The sequence below is a fragment of the Myxocyprinus asiaticus genome, chromosome 2, assembly GCF_019703515.2.
Source record: "Myxocyprinus asiaticus isolate MX2 ecotype Aquarium Trade chromosome 2, UBuf_Myxa_2, whole genome shotgun sequence".
Lineage (NCBI taxonomy): Eukaryota > Metazoa > Chordata > Actinopteri > Cypriniformes > Catostomidae > Myxocyprinus > Myxocyprinus asiaticus.
The window spans coordinates 4940303-4954521 of record NC_059345.1 but is presented as its reverse complement, the minus strand read 5'-3'; the positions used below and the strand labels follow the sequence as shown (position 1 = coordinate 4954521).

At 36.1% G+C, this 14219-nt stretch overlaps 1 protein-coding gene across 1 annotated transcript in view; it reads right to left on the bottom strand.

Moving 5' to 3' along the window:
• The window catches only part of LOC127453993 (ankyrin-2-like), a 120785-nt gene extending 111678 nt beyond the window's left edge, over window positions 1-9107 (bottom strand). The window contains exon 1 of the mRNA XM_051720880.1: window positions 8798-9107. Coding sequence (XP_051576840.1) covers window positions 8798-8926 — 129 coding nt within the window. The 5' untranslated portion in view covers window positions 8927-9107. The remainder of the gene's footprint in view (window positions 1-8797) is intronic.
• Window positions 9108-14219: the final 5112 nt, after the last annotated feature.

Sequence of the window (14219 nt, the reverse complement as noted above, 5' to 3'; positions counted from 1 at the left end):
CCAACACAAACCCCAAACCTAAACCGAACCATCAGTGTAGTAAAAATTTAATGTAACGGGAAAATGCAACCTCCAAATCACACTCGTCACTGATGATGCAAATTAAATTACTTCCTGGTTTCAACGCGGAATCCAAACCTGGGTCTCCCACACTGCTGATGCAACATGCTTCCGGTCAAGCCACAAGGGTAGGTAAACATGCTTGAGCCGATGTAAATATGTCTGATAGGAGATGCGCATGTCAGAGAGTCGGCATAATGTGGCCAATCCTAGGGTACTGGAACTCGGAAACAACATGCCGACTTCCTGTGTGATCATGTTGCAACAACATAAATCTGGTTTATTAAATGGAACTGACCTGCCCTTTTTATTTGAATCACCACTTGGCCAGTAATATTAGAGACATGTTATCAATCCAGCAGCAAACTGTATTATTTGATAATGGAAAAGTTTTGATTAGCTACATCTGAGGTTTCCTTATCAAACACAATGACTGTATGTGTGGCAACATAAAAGAAAATGATTTAAAATAATATTAGTTAGTCAGGTTCACCTTTTAAAGTTTTAATTTGTACTGTTAGTGCCACTGACATCATTAAAAACATTTTCATTAACTATTTTATTGTTAGAGTTACAGTGCTTGACTGTAGGTGTTGCATACCATATTATAACACAAGGAGAATTGCTATAATAAAAAAAGACACACTGGGTATCAACATCTTGCAGGTTTAATCCTTTCCTTCTTAATTTGCCATCTCATTTACTGTAAATGTTCATTGGGCCTCATGTATAAAATACGTGTAGAACAAATTTCTCTCTAAATCGTTCATAAAACCATTTTTGTTGCATTGGACTGAATGAAAAGAATGGGTTTACAAGTTATCAAACACAGAAATCTGTTCGTGTTTCATGAACGAGACCCATTGAGATAAAAACAGTACTTTATTTTATGTAATCCAAAATCTTCCGACATATGCCTCGCTGACTGGGGTACCTGAGCCCCTGGTTGGGAAAACATGCTTTAGTTAACCTTACTTACTCATTGTATGGCATTTAAATGATCTATTTACAAATAAACAGACCTAGCCTACCTCTTGACATGTAGGTAAAGCTGACAGATTCGCTCTAAGCATCATGAAATATCGATTAAATGTCTCAAGCGGCCCTTTCAAACAGAATACGTACAGCTTCTACCCTTATTATTACTGACTATGACTGTCCAATGACCGAACACCAGATTCTTCTCCAGAGAGAGGATTGTATTTTAATTTTGCACATGCTTCAATCAAACTAAAGGATGTAATCTTTCGGTCTGGACAGACAGCTAACTACTATAATCTGTTGTAAACCATATGGTCAGGGGAGCGGGTTTAGGGTACTAGAAAAACAGCTACAGCTACTCATGGACACTTCATAGCATTGAAGTGAGACACGAAGTAGTCTTCAGCTATATTAAATAGTAATATGGTTATTACATAAAACCCAAAAGTTTCAGAGTTCTCAACTTGTAATTATGAGTTTGGCAAAGACATGAATGATCATGGTAATTCCAACATGGGTGAAAGCAACGTAAATATCAGCACTCTTGGTATGCCGCTTGTCCAATCAGATTAGAGGACCGGAACTAACTGTTGTATAACGGGAGACGTAATGATTATCTAAAATGTCATCACACCCACATCACTGAAACAAATTAATCTCTTTTAAAGCCTTGATTCTTCCAAGTCATTTCATCTACGATACAAAAGTGCAATGAGGGCAAATAAATTAAAAATATCAAACAATGTGTCTGGGGTTATGTTTCCATAGCAACTCAGACATCTGCACTGCAACACATTTTAAAACACATTTCCAAATCCATCGCTTTGATGTTGTCTACAAAGAAGAAAGCTCTACCTGACGATGCACAGTCTGGAGAGAGATTATAAACTCACTCCGACTCACTTTAAAACGACAAAACTGTACTCCAATGCAATGTAGGTCAATCCCATTTTGCTCAGTTTTATTTAAGCAATTTAAATATGAATAGCTGGTGTCACTTCTTTAAAACTTGTGCTATAAAGACACAAACCAGGATTCCAGGTGTCATGTCCCGCATAAGGCACCAGTTGTGGTGGATTTGAGGTCGATTCTAGTTTAGAGGCTTAAGCTAGAACAAACTTGGGTTACTTTATCCACTAAAACCCTGTCAAAGCACACACTAAGCCTGAATTTTAAACAGAATGTTAATGATTGTAAGAGAAGGGGTTTGATATAAAGGCCCCGTCCACACTAATACTGTACGTTTTCGTTCCAAAAATGCATTCGTTTTGCCATGTTTGCGCCTCTCATCCACACTAGAACAGCGTTTTCCTCCACCAAAAAAGCAGCTCCATTACCATTTGAACAACAATGACGTTTATGTGTACATATCCAAACAGAATCTTTTTTTGAATCAAGTAGCATGGACAAATGACCAAAATGGTTTAAAAAAATTCTGTAACACTCTACTTAAATGATTGCATTCGTTAACATTGGTTAACAAAATTAGTTAACACGATCGGTACTTTTATCCAGATTTAGTCATCTTGGTTAGAGTTCTTTTCAACATATACTAATACAATTTTAAAATAAAAAGTTGTATATGCTAAAATTAGTAAATGCATTATGAACTAAAAATGAACAATTAATATTCATAAATGAACAAACAATGAACACACTTTTTTTAAAGCATTTATTAATCAACATTAATGTTGAACGTTGATTAATAAATTCTTTAAAAAATATATTTTTCATTGTTTGTTCATGGTGTTAACAAATACAACCTTTTGTAAAGTGTTACCACACTGGTAAACAAAATTAATGAAATTAGTTAACATGAACTAACAATGAACAATACTTTTACAGAATTTATTGATCTTGGTAAATGTTCATTTTAACATTCTAAAACATTTTTCAAACTAAAAATCTGTAAATGTATAACATGCATAATAAGCTATTTTTCATAAACGTAACCAAGACTAAATCATGTGGAAATATATTTTGTATTATTAATTCATGATACATAATGCATTTACTAATATTAACAAATACAACCTTATTGTAAAGTGATGCCAAAAAATCATAATGTATACTGAAATTTGAAAATGAATATTTAAATATCTGAATTTATATATACATACACACATCACTTGTGATTCTATAAAATCACCATGAACCATTTCTAAGATCTTGAAACATCTCTTTCAACTCAAGTTACAGTTTAGAGCTTATATTTCTCCAGCATTGCATTGCTTAAACTTTTTTGCCAACCAAAATGTTCAGGCACTGCTGCATGATGTCACCAGAATGCTATCAGTTGTATATGTGCATGAAAAATATTCCTTTATGACCAGGTTTACCACTAATGAGTATTAGATTCTCATTTAAATGATTTTCATTTAATTTCACTTTTCATAAATATTTCGATTTTCTCAGCACCGTGAGGTAAAGAAATATTTCATAACTGATTACGATTATGCATAAAATAAACCCCACTAAATTCTTTTTACGACTTGCATCTGTGACATGTTCATTATGCAGTTGGATCAAGACTGTTTACTAATGCCTTAAGCATTTCAACAAAGATTGATTTCCTAAGTAGACCACTGCCGATGAAACGTTTCAAGGACTACAGCTAAGTCACAGAAAATGTACAGCTGATCAGGACAAAAACAGGATCTCTGAACATAAAGCTTCACATATAAATTTAATGTTTTGCTAGTACCCATAAAGGTTTTATTGTTAAAATTGGCATGTTTTATAGCATTAAAATCTCCTTGGAAACAGAGAAGAGATTGTACTCACAGGCCAGTTATTATTAAAAGAAAGTGTAAGAAACTTTCAAACACTCAAACATATTCAAAGTCATTTTAAGGCAAGTCAGTTCAGTTGGTGGCAACACCACCAGGCAGCTGTTTCCACTCATGCAAACATAGCTACTATCTACCTGAATGGGGTAAGACTGAAATCTCCAAAACTGTTGTTCAAGATTATGATTAGTTCTTTTAACTGTATGGTGGGACTACAGCTACAGCTAAACAACTGTAAATACAAATAGCCTAACAAAACACAACAAACCATCTTATCATGCATAACTAAGATATAAAAATAAGTAGGCTTATCAACCTTTAAAAGGGAGAAGAAAATGCTTCCAATTTATTTTTTATTGTTGTTTTAAAATGCTAATTGTCCAATCAAACTCTACATTATTTTGTGCAAATTCATCTGTCATTTGGTAGAAGCTAGATAATATCAACAATAACAAATAAGCCAAACTCTACAGTATTTTGTGCAAATTCATCTGTCAGTTGGTAGAAGCTAACTAAAATTACCAACAACAAATTAGCCAAACTCTACAGAATTTTGGTGCAAATGTATCTGTCATGTTGTAAAAGCTAGCTAATATTAACACTAACAAATAAGCCAAACTCTACAGTATTTTGTGCAAATTCATCTGTCATTTGGTAGAAGCTAACTAAAATTGCCAACAACAAGCTAGATAAACTCTACAGAATTTTGGTGCAAATTCATCTATCATTTGGTAGAAGCTAGCTAATATTAACACTAACAAATAAGCCAAACTCTACAGTATTTTGTGCAACTTCATCTGTCATTTGGTAGAAGCTAGCTAATATTAACACTAACAAATAAGCCAAACTCTACAGTATTTCGATGCAAATTCATCTGTCATTTGGTAGAAGCTAGCTAATATTAAAACTAACAAATAAGCCAAACTCTACAGTATTTTGTGCAACTTCATCTGTCAATTGGTAGAAGCTAGCTAATATTAACACTAACAAATAAGCCAAACTCTACAGTATTTTGTGCAAATTCATCTGTCAATTGGTAGAAGCTAGCTAATATTAACACTAACAAATAAGCCAAACTCTACAGTATTTTGTGCAACTTCATCTGTCATTTGGTAGAAGCTAGCTAATATTAACACTAACAAATAAGCCAAACTCTACAGTATTTTGTGCAAATTCATCTGCCATTTGGTAGAAGCTAGCTGATATTAACAAATAAGCCAAACTCTACAGTATTTTGGTGCAAATTCATCTGTCATTTGGTAGAAGCTAACTAAAATTGCCAACAACAAGCTAGATAAACCCTACAGAATTTTGGTGCAAATTCATCTGTCATTTGGTAGAAGCTAGCTGATATTAACAAATAAGCCAAACTCTACAGCATTTGGTGCAAATTCATCTGTTAGTTGGTAGAAGCTAACTAAAATTGCCAACAACAAATTAGCCAAACTCTACAGAATTTTGGTGCAAATTCATCTGTCATTTGGTAGAAGCTAGATAATATTAACAATAACAAATAAGCCAAACTCTACAGTATTTCAGTGCAAATTCATCTGTCATTTGGTAGAAGCTAGCTAATATTAACACTAACAAATAAGCCAAACTCTACAGCATTTTGTGCAAATTCATCTGTCAGTTGGTAGAAGCTAACTAAAATTGCCAACAACAAGCTAGATAAACTCTACAGAATTTTGGTGCAAATTCATCTGTCATTTGGTAGAAGCTAGCTGATATTAACAAATAAGCCAACTCTACAGTATTTTGGTGCAAATTCATCTGTCATTTGGTAGAAGCTAGCTAATATTAACACTAACAAATAAGCCAAACTCTACAGCATTTTGTGCAAATTCATCTGTCAATTGGTAGAAGCTAACTAAAATTGCCAACAACAAATTAGCCAAACTCTACAGAATTGTGGTGCAAATTCATCTGTCATTTGGTAGAAGCTAGCTAATATTAACAATAACAAATAAGCCAAACTCTACAGTATTTGAGTGCAAATGTATCTGTCAGTTAGTAGAAGCTAGCTAATATTAACACTAACAAATAAGCCAAACTCTACAGTATTTCAGTGCAAATTCATCTGTCAATTGGTAGAAGCTAGCTAATATTAACACTAACAAATTAGCCAAACTCTACAGAATTTTGGTGCAAATTCATCTGTCAGTTAGTAGAAGCTAACTAAAATTACCAACAACAAATTAGCCAAACTCTACAGCATTTTGTGCAAATTCATCTGTCAGTTGGTAGAAGCTAACTAAAATTGCCAACAACAAACTAGATAAACTCTACAGAATTTTGGTGCAAATTCATCTGTCAATTGGTAGAAGCTAGCTGATATTAACACTAACAAATAAGCCAAACTCTACAGTATTTTGTGCAAATTCATCTGTCAATTGGTAGAAGCTAACTAAAATTACCAACAACAAATTAGCCAAACTCTACAGAATTTCGGTGCAAATTCATCTGTAATTTGGTAGAAGCTAGCTGATATTAACAATAACAAATAAGCCAAACTCTACAGTATTTCAGTGCAAATGTATCTGTCAATTAGTAGGAGCTAGCTAATATTACCAATAACAAATAAGCCAAACTCTACAGTATTTTGTGCAAATTCATCTGTCAATTGGTAGAAGCTAACTAAAATTACCAACAACAAATTAGCCAAACTCTACAGAATTTCGGTGCAAATTCATCTGTAATTTGGTAGAAGCTAGCTGATATTAACAATAACAAATAAGCCAAACTCTACAGTATTTCAGTGCAAATTCATCTGTCAATTGGTAGAAGCTAGCTAATATTACCAATAACAAATAAGCCAAACTCTACAGTATTTTGTGCAAATTAATCTATCAGTTGGTAGAAGCTAGCTAAAATTACCAATAACAAATTAGCCAAACTCTACAGTATTGTGTGCAAATTCATCTGTCAGTTGGTAGAAGCTAACTAAAATTGCCAACAACAAATTAGCCAAACTCTGCAGAATTTTGGTGCAAATTCATCTGTCATTTGGTAGAAGCTAGTTAATATTAACAAATAAGCCAAACTCTACAGTATTTCAGTGCAAATCCATCTGTCATTTGGTAGAAGCTAGCTAATATTACCAATAATAAATAAGCCAAACTCTACAGTATTTTGTGCAAATTAATCTATCAGTTGGTAGAAGCTAGCTAAAATTACCAATAACAAATTAGCCAAACTCTACAGTATTTTGGTGCAAATTCATCTGTCATTTGGTAGAAGCTAGCTAATATTAACAATAACAAATAAGCCAAACTCTACAGTATTTTGTGCAAATTCATCTGTCAATTGGTAGAAGCTAACTAAAATTACCAACAACAAATTAGCCAAACTCTACAGAATTTTGGTGCAAATTCATCTGTCAGTTGGTAGAAGCTAGCTCATTTTAACACTAACAAATAAGCCAAACTCTACAGTATTTCGGTGCAAATTCATCTGTCATTTGGTAGCTAGCCAGATTAGACCGAACATGGACGGGTTGCATGACATTTCGTAATCTTTGGAAACCATGAACAAAACAACACAATGTCAAAAATATGACCCAAAATTCTTTAAATATGGGTTCATTTGTGAATAAATATGTTTTGTTTGGACAACAATGTGTTTTGTGCAAGTGAATTATTAACTGCAGTGAGCATGAAACTATTGAAATTCAAGAGACATTTAGAAACCAAAATTGTCTATTCTCCTATTCAGCCAATGTCGTTAATCATTGTGCATTTGTTTGAGCCTACAGTACTGTATGCCGTTCATCGTAATATTAATACATTTCAGTGTTAACTTCAAAGTATTAAGGCCACAATACTTTTTGTATGATAAACTATTCTGGTAGTGTTGGGTCACCACTTGATGTCCAATGTAAATTGTGGGTCCTGAAGCAAAACCAGTTGGGAACCACTGATTGACCATTTTCAGAATGCATGAGACACACACACACACACACACGACTTACTACTTAAGTCTATTGCAGCGCTATTACACTGCAACTCTGACATGTCCTTGCTTCCTCTTTGCAACAGCTAAAAACTGTACAATTTAATCACAGAATAACACAGCACTGGCTGAATCATATGAACGATGTATCTAGATAGAAATGTGCAAAAATGTATGGACATGTGCCACATAAATACATGGAGAATGATCATTACCAGATACTTTGTTTGAGAACACCGGAAACAAATATAACTGCTGATTTAGAGAGGTGATGCAAAAGAGATACAGAAAGAGAATATAAATGAAATATTAGGATGTGAGATTAACCCTCTGATGCATCACAAATTCATTAATGCATTAATGTTTTTTGTATTCACAAAATGAATATAATATATTTAATTTTCAAACTTTATTTTTCCTTTTCAAAACTATGTATATTGAGAGTTAACTGTCCATTGAAACAGAAGATAATGGTAATTGTTCCCAAAGTACTTGGTGCATCACCAATTCCGTCTGCCATGTTAAATTTATGTTGTCATAAAAATAAAAAAGGACATAAAGAAGACAGTCATTTAGAATTATGTGCAAGAGTCAAAGGTAGTCACTCATGGTGGTTTGGATGAATATTACACCCTAAATGGTTAAAAATATCTGTTAAACACCATGCACCGGAGGGTTAAAGTGCTATGAATACAAACTACCAGCTTTGACTAGTAAATACACAGATGTGGAATAGACAAAGCTGCCTGCATCTTCTTCTATTTATTACAAATGATACACATCACAACACTGAAACATCTGAAAGCATCAATGCAGCCAGGTGTAACAAAAACACAATGATGAAGCTAATGAAGTGTCCTTCTTTATCAGGCAGGTGCTTCTCGAGCCAGGCGTGAATGTTGATGGATGGATGATGGATGAGTGGAGAAGAGGATTGAGGAGTTTTTGGGGGGACTGGCATCCCTGGAGCTCCGGTGGAAGTAAGGTGAGATGAAAAATCCAGCGCCTTTCATTACCTTACGCCTGCGCTCGGCTCTTTCCCGTGAGCGCCTCCTTTTCTCACGGGCTTTCTCTAATGCCTTCAGGTCGGGAGCTTGCTCCATCTCCACCCGGGCCTTTTTGATGCTCGCTGCAGCGTGCGCCATAGTCCCTCAATAGTAGCGAACAAGCAGGAATTGAGGATGGAATGATGCTGGCAATGAAAAAACAAGCCTTAGGTGACTATCCAGCCCAAGAGCAGACAAGCGACGCCTGCTGACACAGCTCTGAAACAACGCAGGGAGGTAAAGAGAGAGAAAATGGGAGGCGAGAGACAAGCAGTGATGCTCAACTCCTCCCACGACAGGTCTAAAGAGACTCGCTGCAGCACAGCAGCATCCTTGTCGTCTCTGTTCTCTGGGAAACTGCATCTAAGGTGCAGGCATGTGAGAGAAATGGCTAGAAAAGAGGTGGGGAGTTGGGGGTATATAAGCTTAGATAATATGAACAGAAAGCAGCAAGTGGGACAGAACCATCCCCCCACCCCATGTGTTCACAATCCTGCGTTAGCCGCTTAGCTTTGGATTGTATCATAATCAGTCATTAGAAAACACGGCTTCCCGACCAATCCTGTTTTTTCTGGGGTCTCTAGGCAGGATGGAGGGGGACTGAAGGGTGTGGTTTGCCAACCGTACCGCACGCTGTTGCTTAAGAGGAGAAAATGGGTGCAGCCATGTGAGGAAAACCAAGAGGGGGAGATGAAAGATTAAAGACACCTCTCTACCATCACGCGTCACCCGGCAGAGGAGGACATGGTGCAATCTGCCTCCGTGTGTGTGTGTGTGTGTGTGTGTGTGTGTGTGTGTGTGTGTGTGTGCGTGCGTGGTGACGCTAGCTGTTTCTCATTTCACGCAAGCAAGCATACATGGAATTCTTCTCTGCTGTGGCACATTAACCAGGCTTCTTTTAAGTCTCTATGCTGGTGATAAACATGAATTATACATGGACAAAGCAGGTCGTACAGATCCAAAAATAAAAAATGGTTAGAATCCACTAGAATGTTTGTTTTTTTACAACTGATTTTGTCCCGTTTTCCATTATTTTTTACAGGCCATTCACACGAAACTTGTCAAGAAAATATCCTGGTCCTATTTTACTCCAAAATCAAAAAGAAGCAAATAAGAAATTATATTTAGCATGTTTAAAATGAAGCCTATCTTAGGGCCATTAAGAATTTTTATATTTTTACATTATTTTCACATGCACATTTTACCCCCTAATTCTCATTACTGCAACACGAAAAAAAAAAAAAAAAATGCTGTGTGCATTTTCCATTTCCCTTTTTGATTTGTAACTAGTAGCACCTAATACAATTTTTTTTTTTTAAATCTAAAGCAATAAAACTTAAAAATAAATGTCCACAAATGTGAACAGCGAGACTAATTCTGAATCTATGTTATGCACTTAGCTGCATAGAAAGCTGCATTTAGAGAATGACTTAACCTCCAATGTGCTGTCTGTCTTCACTGGACTCAGAACAGTTTGAAATGCACCTTATTTTCATCCTAACTCCATATAAAGTCTCTGAAAGCAGCATTTTTCAGCTTTTGGATGAACCCATTGATTCTCAATGTGATAATGAACAGTGAATATATAGGAATGCATTTACAAATATTAATGAATAGAATCATATTGCACAGTGATAACTAAATAAAACATAACAAAATGTATATTAAAATGAAGTTAAGCATTTGTAGTATGATGTTGATTATCACAAAAATGTATTTAGATTTTCCTTGCTTATTTAAAAAAGAGGCAAAAATTGTGGTTATAGAAAGTTGCATACAATGGAAGTGAATGGGGCCAGTCCATAAATATTAAAATAGACACAAGACAAACTTTATACATTTTAAAATGATTTTGGTGTGGTAAAATCACTTACTAACCTTATCTGTGTGAAGTTATATCCAATATTACAACTTTATTGCCATGACAACGCAATGCCGGTAAACCTTGTAAGTGATTTTATCACACTAAAATAATGTAGAATAGAGGTTTTATCACACTAAAATCATGTTAACATGAATAATGTTTATGTTTTGTGGCAATAATTTCAAACAGTGTGTATTTTAATGTTTATGGACTGGCCCCATTCACTTCCATTGTTATGTCAAATAGCTAATGCAATGTTTATGATCCCTCTTACATTTATGAGGTTAAACATCTTGCAGCTTCTGCAAGGGGTTTGTAAATCTATGGGTAGATCTACAGTATACGACTATAACTAGCCAATATGAGATGCACACACAGAAACTAAATTAACATTTATTTGACAGAATACAGGAACAAAATTCACTCAGTCATGTTTGAAATCAGACATATGCATTATCAAAACAGCTATTTCTAGATTTTGGATGCAGAACAAGAAGCTGACACTTTATATTTTGTCATATTAAACAATCCTTATCATTCCAATCTCACTGAGTTATTTGTGATGAATCGATTGAGAGTCTGCACACTTTCATGATGCCACCTTACATAAAACCCAGCTATCAAATGAGAGAAAATGGCTGTAAACTAACACAACTAACACAACACCACAACCAAGAAAATACTGAAACAGAGAAGATAACATTCATTTTGAATCTGTTATGACATGCATGAAGCAAACTGATCAGATATGAAACCAACCCAGTTCCTAAAGGTTATTTTTTCAGAAAAGAATAATATTATTATTAATATTAACGTAATAATATTCTCACAATGTAAAACAGTCCTCAGTAAATTTTAGTCCACAACTACTGTAATAGCCTATAATTATTATTATGCAACACAAACCCCCCAATAAGAAAGACCACAAACCCTATCATCACTACCTTGAGGCAACCATGAGATAACCATGTATGAGATAACCATGTATTGTGTAAGGACGATATCTGTTGCAGGACAGTGCACAGTTTTGACAATTCTAATGTCCCATCAAAATCAACATGATGCAGATAGCTGTTTTACCATAAATACTTTATCCTGGCGCCATCTGCTGGGTCACCACTGCAGTCTACTCATTCCTCAAAAAAAGGGAATGTTAAGATGTTACAATGTAACCACAAACTTGCAATATGTGCATCATTACGCTCAATTGTTTAATGCAGAGATGCCCAAACCAAAGTTGGCCCGTAATGACCTTTGATTTGTCCTGCCTTGACGTATATGACAAGAGGGGAAAAAAAGAAATCAATAATAAAAAATTGCCATTGATGCAGCTATTCATTGCATTAATCTAGCATATTGCAGAGTAATGTTTTTTTTAAATAATTAAATCATAAAGGATGGGAACCAGGGTAACTTTCATATTTTAATATAATATATAATGCAATGTTTACTTTAAGCTCACAGCCCTTAATCAAGTTTGATTTTTGGCCCTTCACAGGAAAAGGTTTGGGCACCTCTGGTCTAATGGATCCCATCAGGATTTATAATATATATACAGTGCATTCGGAAAGTATTCACAGCGCTTCGCTTTTTCCACATTTTGTTATGTTACAGCCTTATTCCAAAATGGATTAAATTCATTATTTTCCTCAAAATTCTACAAACAATACCCCATGATGACAATGTGAAAGAAGTTTGTTTGAAATCTTTGCAAATTTATTAAAAATAAAAAACGTAAAAATCACATGTAAATAAGTATTCACAGCCTTTGCCATGACACTCAAAATTGAGCTCAGGTGCATCCTGATTCCACTGATCATCCTTGAGATGTTTCTACAACTTGATTGGAGTCCACCTGTGGTAAATTTAGTTGATTGGACATGATTTGGAAAGGCACACACCTTTCTATATAAGGTCCCACAGTTAACAGTGCATGTCAGAGCACAAACCAAGCCATGAAGTCCAAGGCATTGTCTGTAGACCTCCGAGACAGGATTGAATCGAGGCACAGATCTGGGGAAGGGTACAGAAAATGTTTGCAGCATTGAAGGTCCCAGTGAGCACAGTGGCCTCCATCATCCGTAAATGGAAGAAGTTTGGAACCACCAGGACTCTTCCTAGGGCTGGCCGCCCGGTCACACTGAGCGATCGGGGGAGAAGGGCCTTAGTCAGGGAGGTGACCAAGAACCCGATGGTCACTCTGACAGAGCTCCAGCGTTTCTCTGTGGAGAGAGGAGAACCTTCCAGAAGAACAACCATCTCTGCAGCACTCCACCAATCAGGCCTGTATGGTAGAGTGGCCAGACGGAAGCCACTCCTCAGTAAAAGGCACATGACAGCCCACCTGGAGTTTGCCAAAAGGCACCTGAAGAACTATCAGACCATGAGAAACAAAGATTGAACTCTTTGGAATGAATGGCAAGCGTCATGTCTGGAGGAAACCAGGCACCGCTCATCACCTGGCCAATACCATCCCTACAGTGAAGCATGGTGGTGGCAGCATCATGCTGTGGGGATGTTTTTCAGTGGCAGGAACTGGGAGACTAGTCAGGATCGAGGGAAAGTTGAATGCAGCAATGTACAGAGACATCCTTGATGAAAACCTGCTCCAGAGCGCTCTGAACCTCAGACTGGGGCGAAGGTTCATCTTCCAACAGGACAATGACCCTAAGCACACAGCCAAGATAACAAAGGAGTGGCTCCGGGACAACTCTGTGAATGTTCTTGAGTGGCCCAGCCAGAGCCCAGACTTGAACCCGATTGAACATCTCTGGAGAGATCTGAAAATGGCTGTGCACTAACGCTCCCCATCCAACCTGATGGAGCTTGAGAGGTCCTGCAAAGAAGAATGGGAGAAACTGCCCAAAAATAGTTGTGCCAAGCTTGTAGCATCATACTCAAAGACTTGAGACTGTAATTGGCACCAAAGGTGCTTCAACAAAGTATTGAGCAAAGGTTGTGAATACTTATGTACATGTGATTTTTATAGTTTTTTATTTTTAATAAATTTGCAAAGATTTCAAACAAACTTCTTTCACATTGTCATTATGGGGTATTGTTTGTAGAATTTCGAGGAAAATAATGAATTTAATCCATTTTGGAATAAGGCTGTAACATACCAAAATGTGGAAAAAGTGAAGCGCTGTGAATACTTTCCAGATGCACTGTGTATATATACTGTATATATACATACACTCACCGGCCACTTTATTAGGAACACCTGTACATCAACGTATTCATGCGATTATCTAATCAGCCAATCGTGTGGCAGCAGTGTAATGTACAAAATCATGTAGATACAGGTCAGGAGCTTCAGTTAATGTTCACATCAACCATCAGAATGGGAAAAAAAAATTGATCTCCGTGATTTAGACCATAGCATGATTGTTGGTGCCAGACGGGCTGGTTTCAGTATTTCTGTAAGTGCTGATCTCCTGGGATTTTCACACACAACAGTCTCTAGTGTGTAAAGAGAGTGGTGCGAAAAACAAAAAAACATCCAGCGAGCAGCAGTTCTGTGGGCGAAAA